The sequence below is a fragment of the Vespa mandarinia genome, chromosome 2 (assembly GCF_050613455.1).
Source record: "Vespa mandarinia isolate Hongniang chromosome 2, ASM5061345v1, whole genome shotgun sequence".
Classification (NCBI taxonomy): domain Eukaryota; kingdom Metazoa; phylum Arthropoda; class Insecta; order Hymenoptera; family Vespidae; genus Vespa; species Vespa mandarinia.
The window spans coordinates 14,325,163-14,338,830 of NC_140811.1; the positions used below are offsets into that span (position 1 = coordinate 14,325,163).

Sequence of the window (13,668 nt, forward strand, 5' to 3'; positions counted from 1 at the left end):
TATAAATCACTTTATGTACCTGCATGTCCTCGCCTTGTTCAGCAACCGTTTCAACCAATCTAGATAAAATATCGGAAAGCATACGTGATGTGATAGGAACACGTAACGCACGGAATACTTGAAGAGATCGTCCAGCATAGTGTCTCGAAGAGCAGGACAATCCCAATTGTAAGGCAATTTGAGCCCATCTTTGACTTACTAATGCATGAGGCAAAGAATCTCTGAATACTCTTAAAACGTGTCGTAATAATACCGTAAGTTGCTCGGCACTACGAACCCACCATACTTTAGCTGTCATATCTTCATAATTCCATAAAGGTTGATTTATTCTATAACAAATCAACGTCGTTAAAAATTACTCCATTGGTTAAATCATTGACTCTTTCGTACATACCTAGATGCAAGAAAGTTAATCAAAGATTTGATAACATCTTGAATAGGCATGTTTGGACCAGGTTGAGGTCCAACCCAATTATTACTGTCCTCTGGGGTAACTATCACAGGTGGTACCGTTGTGCCTGTACCTGATGTTGGTGGCCAACTATTGCACACTGTAGAATCTAACATCAAGATAACGTAAATCGGTAAAACTAAATCCAAAGAATTTACGTGAGTTGAATCGAATTAAAAATATTGTACCATAGGAATGAGGACCCCCGTAATCTTTGCAATTGTCTACGAGTTGCTGAAATACGTGATTCATGGATATTGGAGTAGAAGACACGGATATAGGAACGGGTGAATGAGTAGGTGTACCATTCGCTGAGGATAATAGAGACGGTGGGGGAGGTGGTGGTGGTGGAGGAGGTGGTGCAGAAAAAGATGCAGATGTCTCTGTAAATGAAGGAGGCGGTAGCGGTGGTGGAGGTGGAGGTGGTGGGGGTGGTGTACAGGATGGAGGTGGCGAAGATGAGTGTGGTGGTGTAGTGGGTGGAGGTGCTGGTGGTGGTCCATACAGGTAACTGTCAAATTCTGGATCGACTTCAGTAAAGTTATGTTCCAAAACTGGTAAAGCTGGAGTAGGAAGACCTAAACCTAATTGTTTGGTCTTCGAGGCAAGTAAAATTCTTGCCACCCCAAGATGATCTCTATGATCACCGAGAACGACTAGTAGATTTAATAAAAGACAGCGACAGTGATCTCTTACAAGTGGTCTTGAATGATCTAAACCCAAAAAGACAATATGCAACATCAAAGGGACGTGAATCGCCAAATCAACTTGCACCCCATCTACAACAACATCGGTGAGCAGCATAACTGCTATGTTGCATCTAGAATTACAAAGAATTCCTATGATCTACAACTTACATAATATGTTTGGGCGATAACTGAATCAAAAATCTAATGATATAACAATTGTTATACCTATGAAAGCCACTTATAGGCTGGGAACTGTCAGGGAGATATTCGGTTAAAGGTGCAAAATATCCGCCGTATTCTGGCATTGGCAATGGGTGAGGTTGTGGTATATCAAATTTTTCACCAATGCATTGAGTTTTACCACTCAAACCAACTGGTCCACTTCGTGCGATATAACACGACTCATCTGTAGTTAGCTAGAATCATGTACATACAACAAAATAGTATAGCTATATGCATATATATAGCATAATAACATAAAAAAAAAAGATTAACAATATACTTCGACTTCCGTCGTAGGAGTCGACAAATCGTCCGGAAGAACTGGCGGCCCGCTTGCTGTTCTAGTTTTTTCTGCCCTTGGGGTTTGAAATCCAGCGAGAGCACGTAACGCAGTATCGGACTTGGAACTAATTATAAAGATTATGTGTTAATGAAAAAAATTAAAAAAAAAAAAAGAAATAACAAAAAAGTATATATCCTCGATACAGAAAAGCAAATCTCATACCCAGTTTTAACGGGATCCTCGCCAGAATGTCGTTTAGTATGAATGGTACCTTTTTCAACTCCCAAATCTCGCGGAGGATTAGCAGGATCCGCGGTAGGTGCATCGCTGTGAGACGAAGCCTTACGCATGCTTGTTAGCCGATAAAAAGGTGGTGTTTCTGTACGCTCGATCAAACAATTAAGAGTCTCGACAGTTTGCAATTCGGTCATCATTTCATCTACAAGACGATTAGGTCGTGCTCTGGCCAAGTAAAGGACCACTCGTTTGGCCTATAATCATTTTATTATTTTTCTATTCCTTCGAATGCACTTATACAATATCAATATATACAAATTTGTTTTTACTTATTGATTGTTATAAGATACTTACGTAGGAAAGTAACTCTTGAGGAGCCATACCCGAGACAATTATAAGATAACGTATAATTACTTTGAGATTGTTTGGCCAACAACTACAAAGTGTGGCCCACAGTTCTTCGATATCTTTAGGATGTTCATCGGAAAACTTAAAAAGAAGTTTATATAATTCATCATTATTTCCACTTGATCTATTTAATTTCTCATTCACTTGTAATTTTTCAATAACTAAAGTACTATGGCACTACCTTCGCTGTAATGTAGAACAAGTTATTGAGTACCATTTCTGTTGCCTCAGCGCTACCCCATCCTTCTCTTCGTGCTCCACCTCGTATCATTTCACTCGCGTAATACTATCATAAAAAAAAAACAAAAAAAATTCGGTCAAAAAAGAATTAGGATAAAACAAAACAATTATTATTTAAATCAGAGATTTCTAATATTAAATATTAATCTATCGATGGAAATTTCGATCCATGAATGCAGATGTATGAAATTTATTTTGATAACAAATAAAGTTACTCGCTTGATATCGAAACTGAAAGCCAAATAAATCGTAAAATGAAGAATTGGGATATAATATGGATATTTTGGGATATATTTTGTTAATTGGAGTGAAAAATGATTTATATAATCCTTTATTAAGAAAGAAGGAAAATCTTTGTAATGAGTCTATTATTCCAGTTCATAGGATAATATATGAGACTTATTTAATTATTTAATACTAACATATTTAACTATTAACATATTTAATCATTAACATGATTATAACTTTTGAAAGCGGTTTTCAACCCACAAAAGTTTAAGAAGCCTTTATCTCTACATTTAATTAGATGAGTAAATGAAAACAAAAAAAAAAAAAAGAAAAGAAGAAAAGATCCAAAAATAATTCCCAATTGGAGGCGCCGGGTATCGATCCCGGTACCTCTCGCATGCTAAGCGAGCGCTCTACCATCTGAGCTACGCCCCCCTTGTTACAGATTTTCAAGACGGATCAATTCGATCGACGTAAGTGATCTACATTCGGTGAAAGGTAAATAATATATATATATATATATATATATATATATATATATATATGTGTGTATAAAATAAGGATCAAAATAAAAATTTGGAGGCGCCGGGTATCGATCCCGGTACCTCTCGCATGCTAAGCGAGCGCTCTACCATCTGAGCTACGCCCCCGATATTTTCCCATGAAATTGAATTCTTTTAAGGGTTTATTAACAATATAATCATTTTGAAAAAAAAATTTTTTAAAACAATTAATGGAAGCGCCGGGTATCGATCCCGGTACCTCTCGCATGCGAAGCGAGCGCTCTACCATATGAGCTACACCCCCGGTAATCTTGATTATCAAAAAGATAAATTCGATGGATAAATGTTTAATAAAAATAAAAGATATTTAAGAGAAAAAGACGAAAGTATATAACTTCATATCGATTCACAAAAATCCCTCTCGTGTTTTAAAACCGTTTCAAAGCGCGCGTAAAAACATCACGGGCATTATATCTATAAGATCAGTCATGTGTAATTTGTCTAAAATGGAAACAAAGCAAGAATTCCCGTGTTTGACATTTAACATGAATTCTGACATTTCAAAAGGTTTCCCGTCAATTTTAACAAAATTAATTTATACGTAAGAACATTTACAAACGTTTTGATCGAAAGAAAAAAAAAAAAAAACGAACAAAAAAAATCAGAATAATCGTTCAGTCAATTTCACGGAGATTTTTTAATAGCTTGACATTCTTAATTAAACTTTAATAAAAACAAAAAGAGACAGAGAATTTTGGAGGCGCCGGGTATTGATCCCGGTACCTCTCGCATGCTAAGCGAGCGCTCTACCATTTGAGCTACGCCCCCTTCGATCTTAATCGTTTAAAAGATTATTTTTATGTAGAAAAATAATTTACTTAAAAGCAAAAGAAATCATAAAGTGCAAACATATGTAATATCTTATACTAATCAAAAAATTTATTCATTCTTAGCTACGATTATAAATTTTTTAATTAAATTAATCATAAAATAAATTAAGGATATAGTAGCATGCTAAGTCAAACAACTCCTAAATCACACAAAAATACATTTTATAAAATAAAATGAGATTTTTATTTGCTTATGATTAACGGCGATATTTAAGCAAATAAATAACGGCAAGATTACATTATTGAAATGAAAAATATATCTACTACGAATTGAAGATATAAAATTTATTCTAGTAAGGGGTTGCTTTGAAGAGAAGAAAATATTTATGAAAATATACAATACAAGGGGGCGTAGCTCAGATGGTAGAGCGCTCGCTTAGCATGCGAGAGGTACCGGGATCGATACCCGGCGCCTCCAAGTATCTTTTTTCATACTATGTTTTTTTTCTTGTTGTTAACATTTTTTTTGGTCATTTACACCTTTCACCAAAAGTAGATCACATTCGTCGATCATAATAGTCCTCAAAGAAATGTATATCACTGGGGGCGTAGCTCAGATGGTAGAGCGCTCGCTTAGCATGCGAGAGGTACCGGGATCGATACCCGGCGCCTCCAATGGATTATTTTTAATAATACTTTACAAAATTATTTTTTTTTAATACTATTCCTACTTATCAATGCTATAATCGACTAACATGCGTTTCACTATATCCTATACTTTTACACACTTCGAGATATGGTCAATAAATTCATCTTATCTCGATATTAATCCATTACAACCCCCATTTCGATAAATGAAAACCGCTCAGAATTTTCGCAGAAATGCATAAATTTTCAAAATGATCGGCATACCTCATTTAACAAGTTACTGAAAGACTATTTAGATAGTGATACGTTCTTGGGAACAGGAATTTAATTATGTATAGTTTCGTAAATTATATTCGTCGTCACTTTCGAAAATAATTTCCAAGAATTCTTTGGGATTACATGGCTTTGATTCGATTATGATCAGAATGAAATCCTCACGAATGTTAAAGAGAATTATGCGTGCTTAAAAGCAATATTGTTTTACCTGATAATAACTTAAAGGATTTGATGGGGGTGGTACGTTGGGATCGACTAATTCCATGTTATGTAGCCACGGTAGTAAATACTGAAGCAACAGTTGTCGAACTTCACGGCGTGCTGTTTGAAATCTGTGCGTGATCTCTGAAACAAATAGTAATTTCATATTAACGTTCCCATAGATCGAAGAAAATAAATAATAAAGTTATTCTGTACATATTGTTTCGAGGACACGCATATCGTACATACGATTCAATTTGTTAAACTCGTTATCGTGAATTTTCGATTATCAATATCATAAAAAATCTAAATGAATGTAAAACATAATAAGACTCGTTGTTCGAGGATAAATTAATAGACGAGAATGATTATCGAATATATAAAATTGAAATTCTCAATTAGTTATCATATCTATACAATCTCTCTTATTGTATCCATTTAATTAATTAATCTTCCGAATCAGTCCCCTACGAATTTTATTTGCATACATACATACATATATCATCCGTAGTTTTCTTTTTCATTCTGAATTTACAGCTGCATTATTAATACAATCATAACCGGGACTGAATTTAATTACTTCATTTCCACGTTCAAAGATAACGCAATTTCGTATCGTCATAGAGGATGTTACAATGATATTGACTTGAACGTCGCATATTTATTTTATCCTCCATTTAATACATCTATCAATTTCATATCAATGAAAAACGTGGTAGGTTATATCATTAAATATTCATAATTTACGATTTCCAGATAATTTTAAATGAAAATTTCTATTAAAGTTGAACAAATTTGACGTTGAATATAGACCTTAATAAAAAAAGGCTTCTACTTTCAATACATATAAATTATTAATCCTAATCTACATTCTATCGATACCAATCAGTATAACATATTTTTGGTTGTAAACGAATGAATTACGAATAAATTAACAGATATGAATATATATCAAGAGAATAATTTCGATTGTTTTGTTCCGACATTAAAGGTATTTTAGAACGACAATTATGACGAGAATGCAAACAATTTAACAATAGCTTGGCGCGTCTCGGAAGAGATGATTAGAATGGGACAGGTTGAAATTGACATACGATGATGGGAATGATACGTTTAAGTTGGAACTTGACTTGGTGGTGAGAACACACAGAAAGGTAAAGAGAAAAATCTATCGCAAGTACAAATACATCGCAGATCGGTATTCTTAGAATTGAACAAAAGGGTCGTAGACTCGTAATACCTCTGTGGGGAGCAAATAATCTAATTTCTTTTGATCGAAAAAGAGAAAGAGAGAAAGAGAGAGAGAGAGAGAGAGAGAGAGAGAGAGAGAGAAAGAGAGAGGATATAAGAATGAGAAATACCCTATCGATTTTTAATCAAAAATGGATGTACATTGTCGTACGAATCCAAAGATCAAATATGATCAATGTTTCCAAATAAATTTGTATTTAAGAAGACTAAAAAAATAAATGAAATAGAAATTTAATTACAAAGAAAGATATAAAAAAATGATAGCCTTAAAGATAATATGATATTCTTTAAAAAAGAAACAAAAAAAAAAGAACATATATGCCGGCTCGTTTCTACAAAGAATGCTGCATGATTGAAATCAATGATATTCCACCAATTTCACATTTTTCTTTCAATACTAATTAAAATAATTCTAAACAGAACACTTTCAATTGTTCTACCCATGATAGAAAATTCGCAACGCGGTTATAATTCTTAGAAAAGATTGAGAATGTATTTCCCAACCTTCACCCCTTAACAAAGTGCATGACACTTTGGACTTACATATAATAAAGCGTAGCATGATACCAAGTTAACGGATACTTGATACGATATTCAGAGGAATTATAAGACCGAATAATATTTTGCGTTATTACGCATTCCAAACAAATATTATGTAAAACAAGTAAAACGGCTTAGAAAATGTCACCCGTCGAAAACTTATTTTAGTTATACTACAAATATAGCTAAAATTTCAAATATAATTATAACGAGCTAGGTGTATGTATAATGAAACTGAAACGGAAAATACACTATAAATACAACTGAAACCGGAACTACATAATGACTCTTCCTACGTCATAGTATTTCTTATAGTTCCTTAACGTCATTAATTTGTAATATTTGATCAAGTTCCATGATAATATGGACATTTTTAAATTTCGTCGAAGAGTTTTTATAAAATTTTCTATGTATATGACAAAGTTTCAAAACTTTTCAAAAAGTGATCTGTTTCATTTAACTTTAGCAATGAATAATCATCGATGCAGAGAATCATTCGAGCTGTCTTTTGATAGCTCGACATATATCACTAACTGATAATTAAATGATGCCGATACATCTGTTATTGCTGTAGATACATAGTTAACAGAATATTTATTACTCTTTGATAACGCGTGCTTATGACAAGATTTCGAATCATTTCGAGTTAACAAGTTTATCAACTTTTACGCAAAACTTCTAAGAAAAAAGGAAGGGACAGATAAATGATTGAAGTTTCATGTTAAGAAGATAAGTTATTTTTCTTTTCTTTTTTTTTTTCTTTCAATCTTTATATCGCAAGATTACTCACCGCTGAACATAGGCATCGTCAATTCTGGATGCAATTGGGCCAGCTGACGTGATAGATACATTTGACTACGACAATAAGTAGTTGAAAGTAAAACATCGAGGGTACCACCTCGAATAGTGCCACTTGAAGATACACCTGCCGTGGGATTCGATTGTTGCACTGCTCCTGAAGCAGTAGCAGTCGAGCTTGCAGCTAAATCCTCCTGACCTATAAAACGAAACAATCAAATACTTATCACGTCTTATAATTCTATATATTCAAACTTGTTAAATAATATGGAACGCATAACGTGATAAAAATTCTTATCACATTTTAAAAGATTATACTCGAATTTTCAAGTACAATAGTACGTAACACGTAATAAAAATTCATTATTAATAATGTTATGTGTAATCTAAAAATATTGAATTACAATTTCAATATTTGAAAATAAAATTCGTTATATTATTATTACATAAATATAATAAAATCAGTATGAATTAAAATTTTGACGAAAAATATAAAGGAGAGTAATACTTTCATAAAGAAAAAATAATTCATTAAAATCTATCTCACAAATGGATGATAATAATATTTGTTGAAAAATTAAAATAATATCCTTGCATAATATATAATACCAAAGTACATTCCAAAGAAGTTAATATTATAATTCGTAAAACAAAAGTACATAAGAAGATCTTTCACATGAAATAAAAGATTTTAAGAGAATAAAAAATATTCTCGAATAATATTAATCAAACATTATTAATCGTAAAAGGAATATTTTATTATTTAATTATCTGAAAACAAATAAATTATAAATTACCAATGAATTATGCAATTTCTTGTTAAATCATAAAATTATATAATATAAATGTTACATAAAATACCTTTGTCTGTGTTTCCTATACATTTCTTATCCTTAAGAAGGAACACTTTGTTATGATATTCTTTGATTAAATAAAATTATAGTAAATAAATGAATTGTATAAAAAGGAAATTTTAATAATATTTTAAAATAACTTGTTACATGCGTGTTGCATATTATTAAAAAATATTATTAAAACTAATCGATGGTAGACGAAATGGTTAACAAATTCGTAAAGTAAAAAAAGTTCAGAGATGGCTTAGACTCTTGAAGATCGAGGAATGAAGGGGAAATTTGTCCCGGCGCAACGATGCGCAGAAGCCAGAATGTTGGATGCACCGGGCTTTATCAAGAATGAATCGTAGCGACGCGTAGCAGAAATAGATGGAGCGCCGTCCTGTTAAAAGTTTCACCGTTTATAAAAGACCTTTGTTAGGATAGATCAAAGGAAAAAATCCTTTCGTTAAATTCGCGTTCTCATTAACATCGAGTTACCTTGATTATTATCATAAAAAACGCCGGATAGTGTCATATATATATATATAGAATATATGTATATATATAATCATATATATAGAATATATATATATATATAATCATATATATAGAATCATATAATTTTTGCGATCTAACGGAATTAAACGATTTAAAAAAAAAAAATTTTTATTAAAAGATTTTCTATTTCGTTTCGACGATTCCACGTGTCGCGTGTGTTGGTTTTAACAAAGAAAGAATTATTCTTTAAATGAAAAGTGTAGTAAAATTAATATTAATATGAAAACTTCAACAAACAATAGTTTTCGATAATGAATGTTTTATCTGACGGACGTGAAAAGTGTGAGAACAAATTGCGGCCTCACAATTTTATCTTCTATCGAGTTAGTACTAATTTTCGAATATTTTCTTCTATTTTTATCCGAAAAGGATTTGGAACTTCTTGTGAATCTTTTTAGATCTTAAAATTTTTTATAATAATAAAAAAAAAAAAAAAAGAAAAGAAAAGAAGAAAAAGGAACATCGACGAGAGATACGCCTTGATAAATATCATTAAAAATACCACTCCTTATATATCTCATGGTGGAATAAATCGAACTTTACGTGGGTGAAACGTTGCCAATATTTGAAAGGGCCGAAGTAAAGTCGTACTCTCGTCATCGGCGTCTAAAAGAACTTGGATACGTTCCAGAACGCTTTCTAGTTTGTCTATACTTTAAACCGACAATGAGTGTTTTACTATCTACTGGGAAATACACTAACGTACTATATGAAAAAGAGTGTGAAGAAAAAAGAAAGAAATCCAAAAGAACATCTATCAAAGTCTAGTGTTTACTTTGATTTTTAACGTTATGCTATAAAAGTTTGATCGTCGATAAGCTTAAAATCGATTTAAACCGTGTCATCTGTTACTAAAAAGTGATATTATGTGCTAAGAAATACATAGTGTCCTCAGAGAAACTTAAATATCTTCGTTGTCTTGGATTACATAGAAGAATGTTAAAAAAGAAATTGTTTTATTCAAAAGGGACAATATTTTGATTGACGATAAATTCTTCTAGAGAAAATTTTTATCTCGGAATGTTAAAGGAAATGTTTTCTGCGATCCTTTTTTTTAAATAGATCGATATATTCTCTTTTTTGTCATATCGCTATAACTTATAAAAAGATGAATTTATAGATAGAATTTGTAAAATTTCCGATAACTCTGAGTATAGAAAAATTTATAAATTGAAATTTAATTTTCTTTATTCTTTTATTTATAAAGACAATAAAACCAAGAAGAATATATTAGAATTATCAAAATGGGAAGAAAATATGTAATATTGATCAATCGAGTGTTACGAGCAATGAACATTCAGAAAAAACTTTTTGAAAGATCGATCATCGTCAAATCAATTTGGATATTTGTTCCAGGACAAAAGATTTCTTAAAGTTATTCAAAAAGAAATAATGACAGAGACAAAGGAAGAGGGTGAAGTAACCGATCTGACCGAGGCGATCCTAAGAGGGATACAACTGTATTATACTCCGATATTAGTATATTTGGGTTCTCTTGGAAACTGTCTATCTGTATGTGTATTCTTCGGTACAAAGTTACGACGATCCTCATCAAGTATATATTTAGGAGCATTGGCTATAAGCGACACTGGATTTTTAATATCAGTTTTTGTGGTATGGTTGAATATGGTGAATATTGGTATTTTTAACGAGCAAGGATTCTGTCAATTCTTCATCTACCTAACAACACTTTGTAGTTTTTTGAGTGTTTGGTTTGTGGTAGCCTTCACCGTCGAAAGATTCGTCGCTGTTCAATATCCTTTTCATCGTCAATCCATGTGTACAGTGGCTAGAGCAAAAACCGTAGTTATCGGATTGACAGTTCTCGGTATTATGACGTGTAGTCCAACTTTATGGTTTTCGAGTCCTCGTTTAAAAATATCAAATACAAAAAATGTGACGGAATGTCTTGTCGCTGAGGGTTGGGAGTCCTCGGCGACTATTTTCAATTCGATCGATGCGATATTAACTTTCGTTGTACCTTTTACCGTAATCGTCGTATTGAATATACTCATCGCACGTGCTATCTATAGACTCGCCAAAGTAAGGAGAATACTGACCACCGAATCAAGAGCTTCGCAGGATCAAATGTCCTGTTCTCAAAGTCCTCGAAATACCTTCGCTCAAAGTAAAATCACTAAAATGCTTCTCATCGTATCCACAGTTTTTCTCTGTCTCAATCTGCCGGCCTACGCTATCAGAGTACATGCCTTTCTATACGTACGTATTTCTATTGAATTGCGATTTCTTCTTTTTCTGTATATGTATTGCACGAGATTCACCCATGGATTCATTTTTCCACTTGATATCATTTTCTATTTTTTCGTTCGTAACAATAAGTTTCATAATATAGGTACATATATTGTAATATATTATATATATACATATATATATATATATATATATATATGTATATATATATATATATATATTTTGTTGAAAAGATCTGAAGTACTTTTCCATTGATTTTCATCGAATAGAATTCATATTTTCTCGACAGATACTCTAAATGAAATATCTGGGAGAAACTTGTAAAAATTCTAAGACATTATATTACGAATATGTTTGTTTTTAATATATATGCACATACTTAGTTAACATTGTTACTCTTTTTGAATAATATTATTACTGATATGAGTATCGTGATAAGAACATGTAATTTCATAACAACGATTAACACTGATAATGTACGTGATTTTCAGGCGGACAACAATCCACCGCGATCGATAGAGTTGGCGCAACAGGTGTGCAATTTGTTTTTCAACACCAATTTTGGAATAAATTTCATTCTTTATTGTACCACCGGACAAAATTTTCGCAATGCAATGATTCGTATGTTTTTACGGCGTTCCCACGGAAGAAATGACGCTGCCGGACGCATATCAAATCATGGGAATATTGGTAAATTAAAAAAATGCATATAAATAATTAAAATAAAAAATGTTCGATATTAATAAATAAAGTCTAATACTAATTGCATCTTTAATAAAAATGCTAATAAATAAATAATCATCAGTTTCAGAATTAGCTCGCAATAATACTTTAACGAGCCGTCAAAAAGCACCTATATTTACTAAATCGTGGCAAAACAATCACGAATTGCAAATATTTTCTAAAGAATTTAAAGAAGACATGGAAAAGGATAAGGAGTGAAAAATATAATTAAGAAAAGAAAGAAGAAAAATGTACGTACCAGTTTCGGGTTCTGTGGCTGGCAATGGTCCCACGTTTCCAAAGAATCTTTGATCTAATAGCTGAAGGAGTTGAAGAGCCTCGTCGTGAACCGGTGCACGAGGACAACCAGTATTCATTAAAGTTACGTTAATGATACTTGTATAATGATCACAAGGATATTCCCTATTAACACACGATACGATCTGCTTAAGCCTATGCTTTCACATAATTTATAACAGGGACTTCTATCCTAATATAATTACTATTTAAACTTATTTATCGTTTGAAAAGTCTTCTATACATTTCTTGCAAAAGTAATGATTAATAAATATTATTCTATTTATAAAATATATGTATATATTGTATTATATACTCAACTTTTTAGTAATTATATAAAAATCTATATTTCATGAATCGTTGATATCTTTAATTTGTAATATATGTAATAAAACAAACCTTGCACTAAATATTGTTGCTAATGCGAGGAAACAACCATCGGCCACGTGCGGAGCGCCTGTATAACATCTATCGACTACCCAATCAAGAAGTGCACCAATATCAGGATTTCCTTCCAATAATAGAACAACTGTTTCACGAGCCAAAGCATAAATCTAAAGTACATTAGTAATATATAGAAATAAGTAACCAAAAATCTAAGGACCTTAAATTCTTTAATATCGCCTTGAAACCTACCTTCTCATCCTTACTAGCTAATAATAAATCTAACCATTGATATAATATCGCACCCTCCTCGGAAAGTGACTGCGGATTGAAACACGGTCCGCAACATAATAAACCACTCATAGCTTGTAATGCTGAAAGTTGTAATTCTGTACATGTCTTTTCTTCTTCGTGTAAAGACGATACACTTGTGAGAGGTCTACCATAAGGTCCAGCCCAACTAGCAAAGAGCATAAATAAATTCCGTCTTAAATCCCTCTTCAATAAACTGTGACACGTTTCCACTAAAAAAAAAAAAAAATAGAAAATAAAAAAAAAAGAAAAAAGGAAAAACAGAAAACAAGACTTTCTATAAACGTTTAACTTTTCGGTGTGCTCAACAAATCAGCTATATTACTCACACGAAAAACTTTCTATCATCTTTCTTATAAAATTACAAAAGTGTAATTTAATATCTCTCACTGCTGGAGCTTCTTTATCGGTTTCATTTTCTAAGTAAATACGCGCTCCATCTATATACTCAACAAATGTTGGATGGAGAGATTGTGTTTCGCGATCTAAAACGGCGGGACTAAAAGAATTTTTAAGATATCAATATAGAGAGATTCTTTGAA

At 32.2% G+C, this 13,668-nt stretch overlaps 2 protein-coding genes and 6 non-coding genes across 16 annotated transcripts in view; 3 read left to right on the forward strand and 5 right to left on the reverse strand.

Annotated features, from left to right (window-relative positions):
• Window positions 1-13,668, reverse strand: part of fry (microtubule binding protein furry) — a 28,189-nt gene that overhangs the window by 5,894 nt on the left and 8,627 nt on the right. For all 9 annotated transcript variants that reach the window (XM_085655273.1, XM_085655272.1, XM_085655275.1 and 6 more), the window contains 14 exons: window positions 13,456-13,625; window positions 13,067-13,338; window positions 12,830-12,984; window positions 12,393-12,556; window positions 7,798-8,004; window positions 5,224-5,360; window positions 2,472-2,576; window positions 2,237-2,371; window positions 1,868-2,136; window positions 1,643-1,769; window positions 1,366-1,556; window positions 640-1,271; window positions 395-560; window positions 20-329 (listed from right to left, as the gene is read on the reverse strand). In XM_085655273.1, the coding sequence (XP_085511399.1) occupies window positions 20-329; window positions 395-560; window positions 640-1,271; window positions 1,366-1,556; window positions 1,643-1,769; window positions 1,868-2,136; window positions 2,237-2,371; window positions 2,472-2,576; window positions 5,224-5,360; window positions 7,798-8,004; window positions 12,393-12,556; window positions 12,830-12,984; window positions 13,067-13,338; window positions 13,456-13,625 (3,040 nt within the window). The remainder of the gene's footprint in view (window positions 1-19; window positions 330-394; window positions 561-639; window positions 1,272-1,365; window positions 1,557-1,642; window positions 1,770-1,867; window positions 2,137-2,236; window positions 2,372-2,471; window positions 2,577-5,223; window positions 5,361-7,797; window positions 8,005-12,392; window positions 12,557-12,829; window positions 12,985-13,066; window positions 13,339-13,455; window positions 13,626-13,668) is intronic.
• Window positions 3,121-3,193, reverse strand: TRNAA-AGC (transfer RNA alanine (anticodon AGC)). The gene has a single exon. It is a non-coding gene; the product is annotated as a tRNA-Ala (tRNA).
• On the reverse strand, window positions 3,336-3,408 carry TRNAA-AGC (transfer RNA alanine (anticodon AGC)). Its single transcript has one exon. It is a non-coding gene; the product is annotated as a tRNA-Ala (tRNA).
• On the reverse strand, window positions 3,493-3,565 carry TRNAA-CGC (transfer RNA alanine (anticodon CGC)). The gene has a single exon. It is a non-coding gene; the product is annotated as a tRNA-Ala (tRNA).
• TRNAA-AGC (transfer RNA alanine (anticodon AGC)) lies at window positions 4,017-4,089 on the reverse strand. The gene has a single exon. It is a non-coding gene; the product is annotated as a tRNA-Ala (tRNA).
• TRNAA-AGC (transfer RNA alanine (anticodon AGC)) lies at window positions 4,497-4,569 on the forward strand. Its single transcript has one exon. It is a non-coding gene; the product is annotated as a tRNA-Ala (tRNA).
• On the forward strand, window positions 4,694-4,766 carry TRNAA-AGC (transfer RNA alanine (anticodon AGC)). Its single transcript has one exon. It is a non-coding gene; the product is annotated as a tRNA-Ala (tRNA).
• Window positions 9,326-12,397, forward strand: LOC118443030 (thyrotropin-releasing hormone receptor-like). Its single transcript, XM_035869462.2, has 4 exons — window positions 9,326-9,522; window positions 10,556-11,419; window positions 11,902-12,100; window positions 12,216-12,397. The coding sequence occupies exons 1-4, from the start codon at window positions 9,451-9,453 to the stop codon at window positions 12,350-12,352; spliced, it is 1,272 nt and encodes a 423-aa protein (XP_035725355.1). The 5' UTR covers window positions 9,326-9,450; the 3' UTR covers window positions 12,353-12,397.

Bases quoted from the DNA above. Each gene is read 5' to 3' on its own strand.
- LOC118443030 (XM_035869462.2), top strand. From the start codon at position 9,451: ATGAATGTTTTATCTGACGGACGTGAAAAGTGTGAGAACAAATTGCGG. The intron at 9,523-10,555 runs GTTAGTACTAAT...TATTTGTTCCAG, and splicing joins ACAATTTTATCTTCTATCGA to GACAAAAGATTTCTTAAAGT. The intron at 11,420-11,901 runs GTACGTATTTCT...CGTGATTTTCAG, and splicing joins GAGTACATGCCTTTCTATAC to GCGGACAACAATCCACCGCG.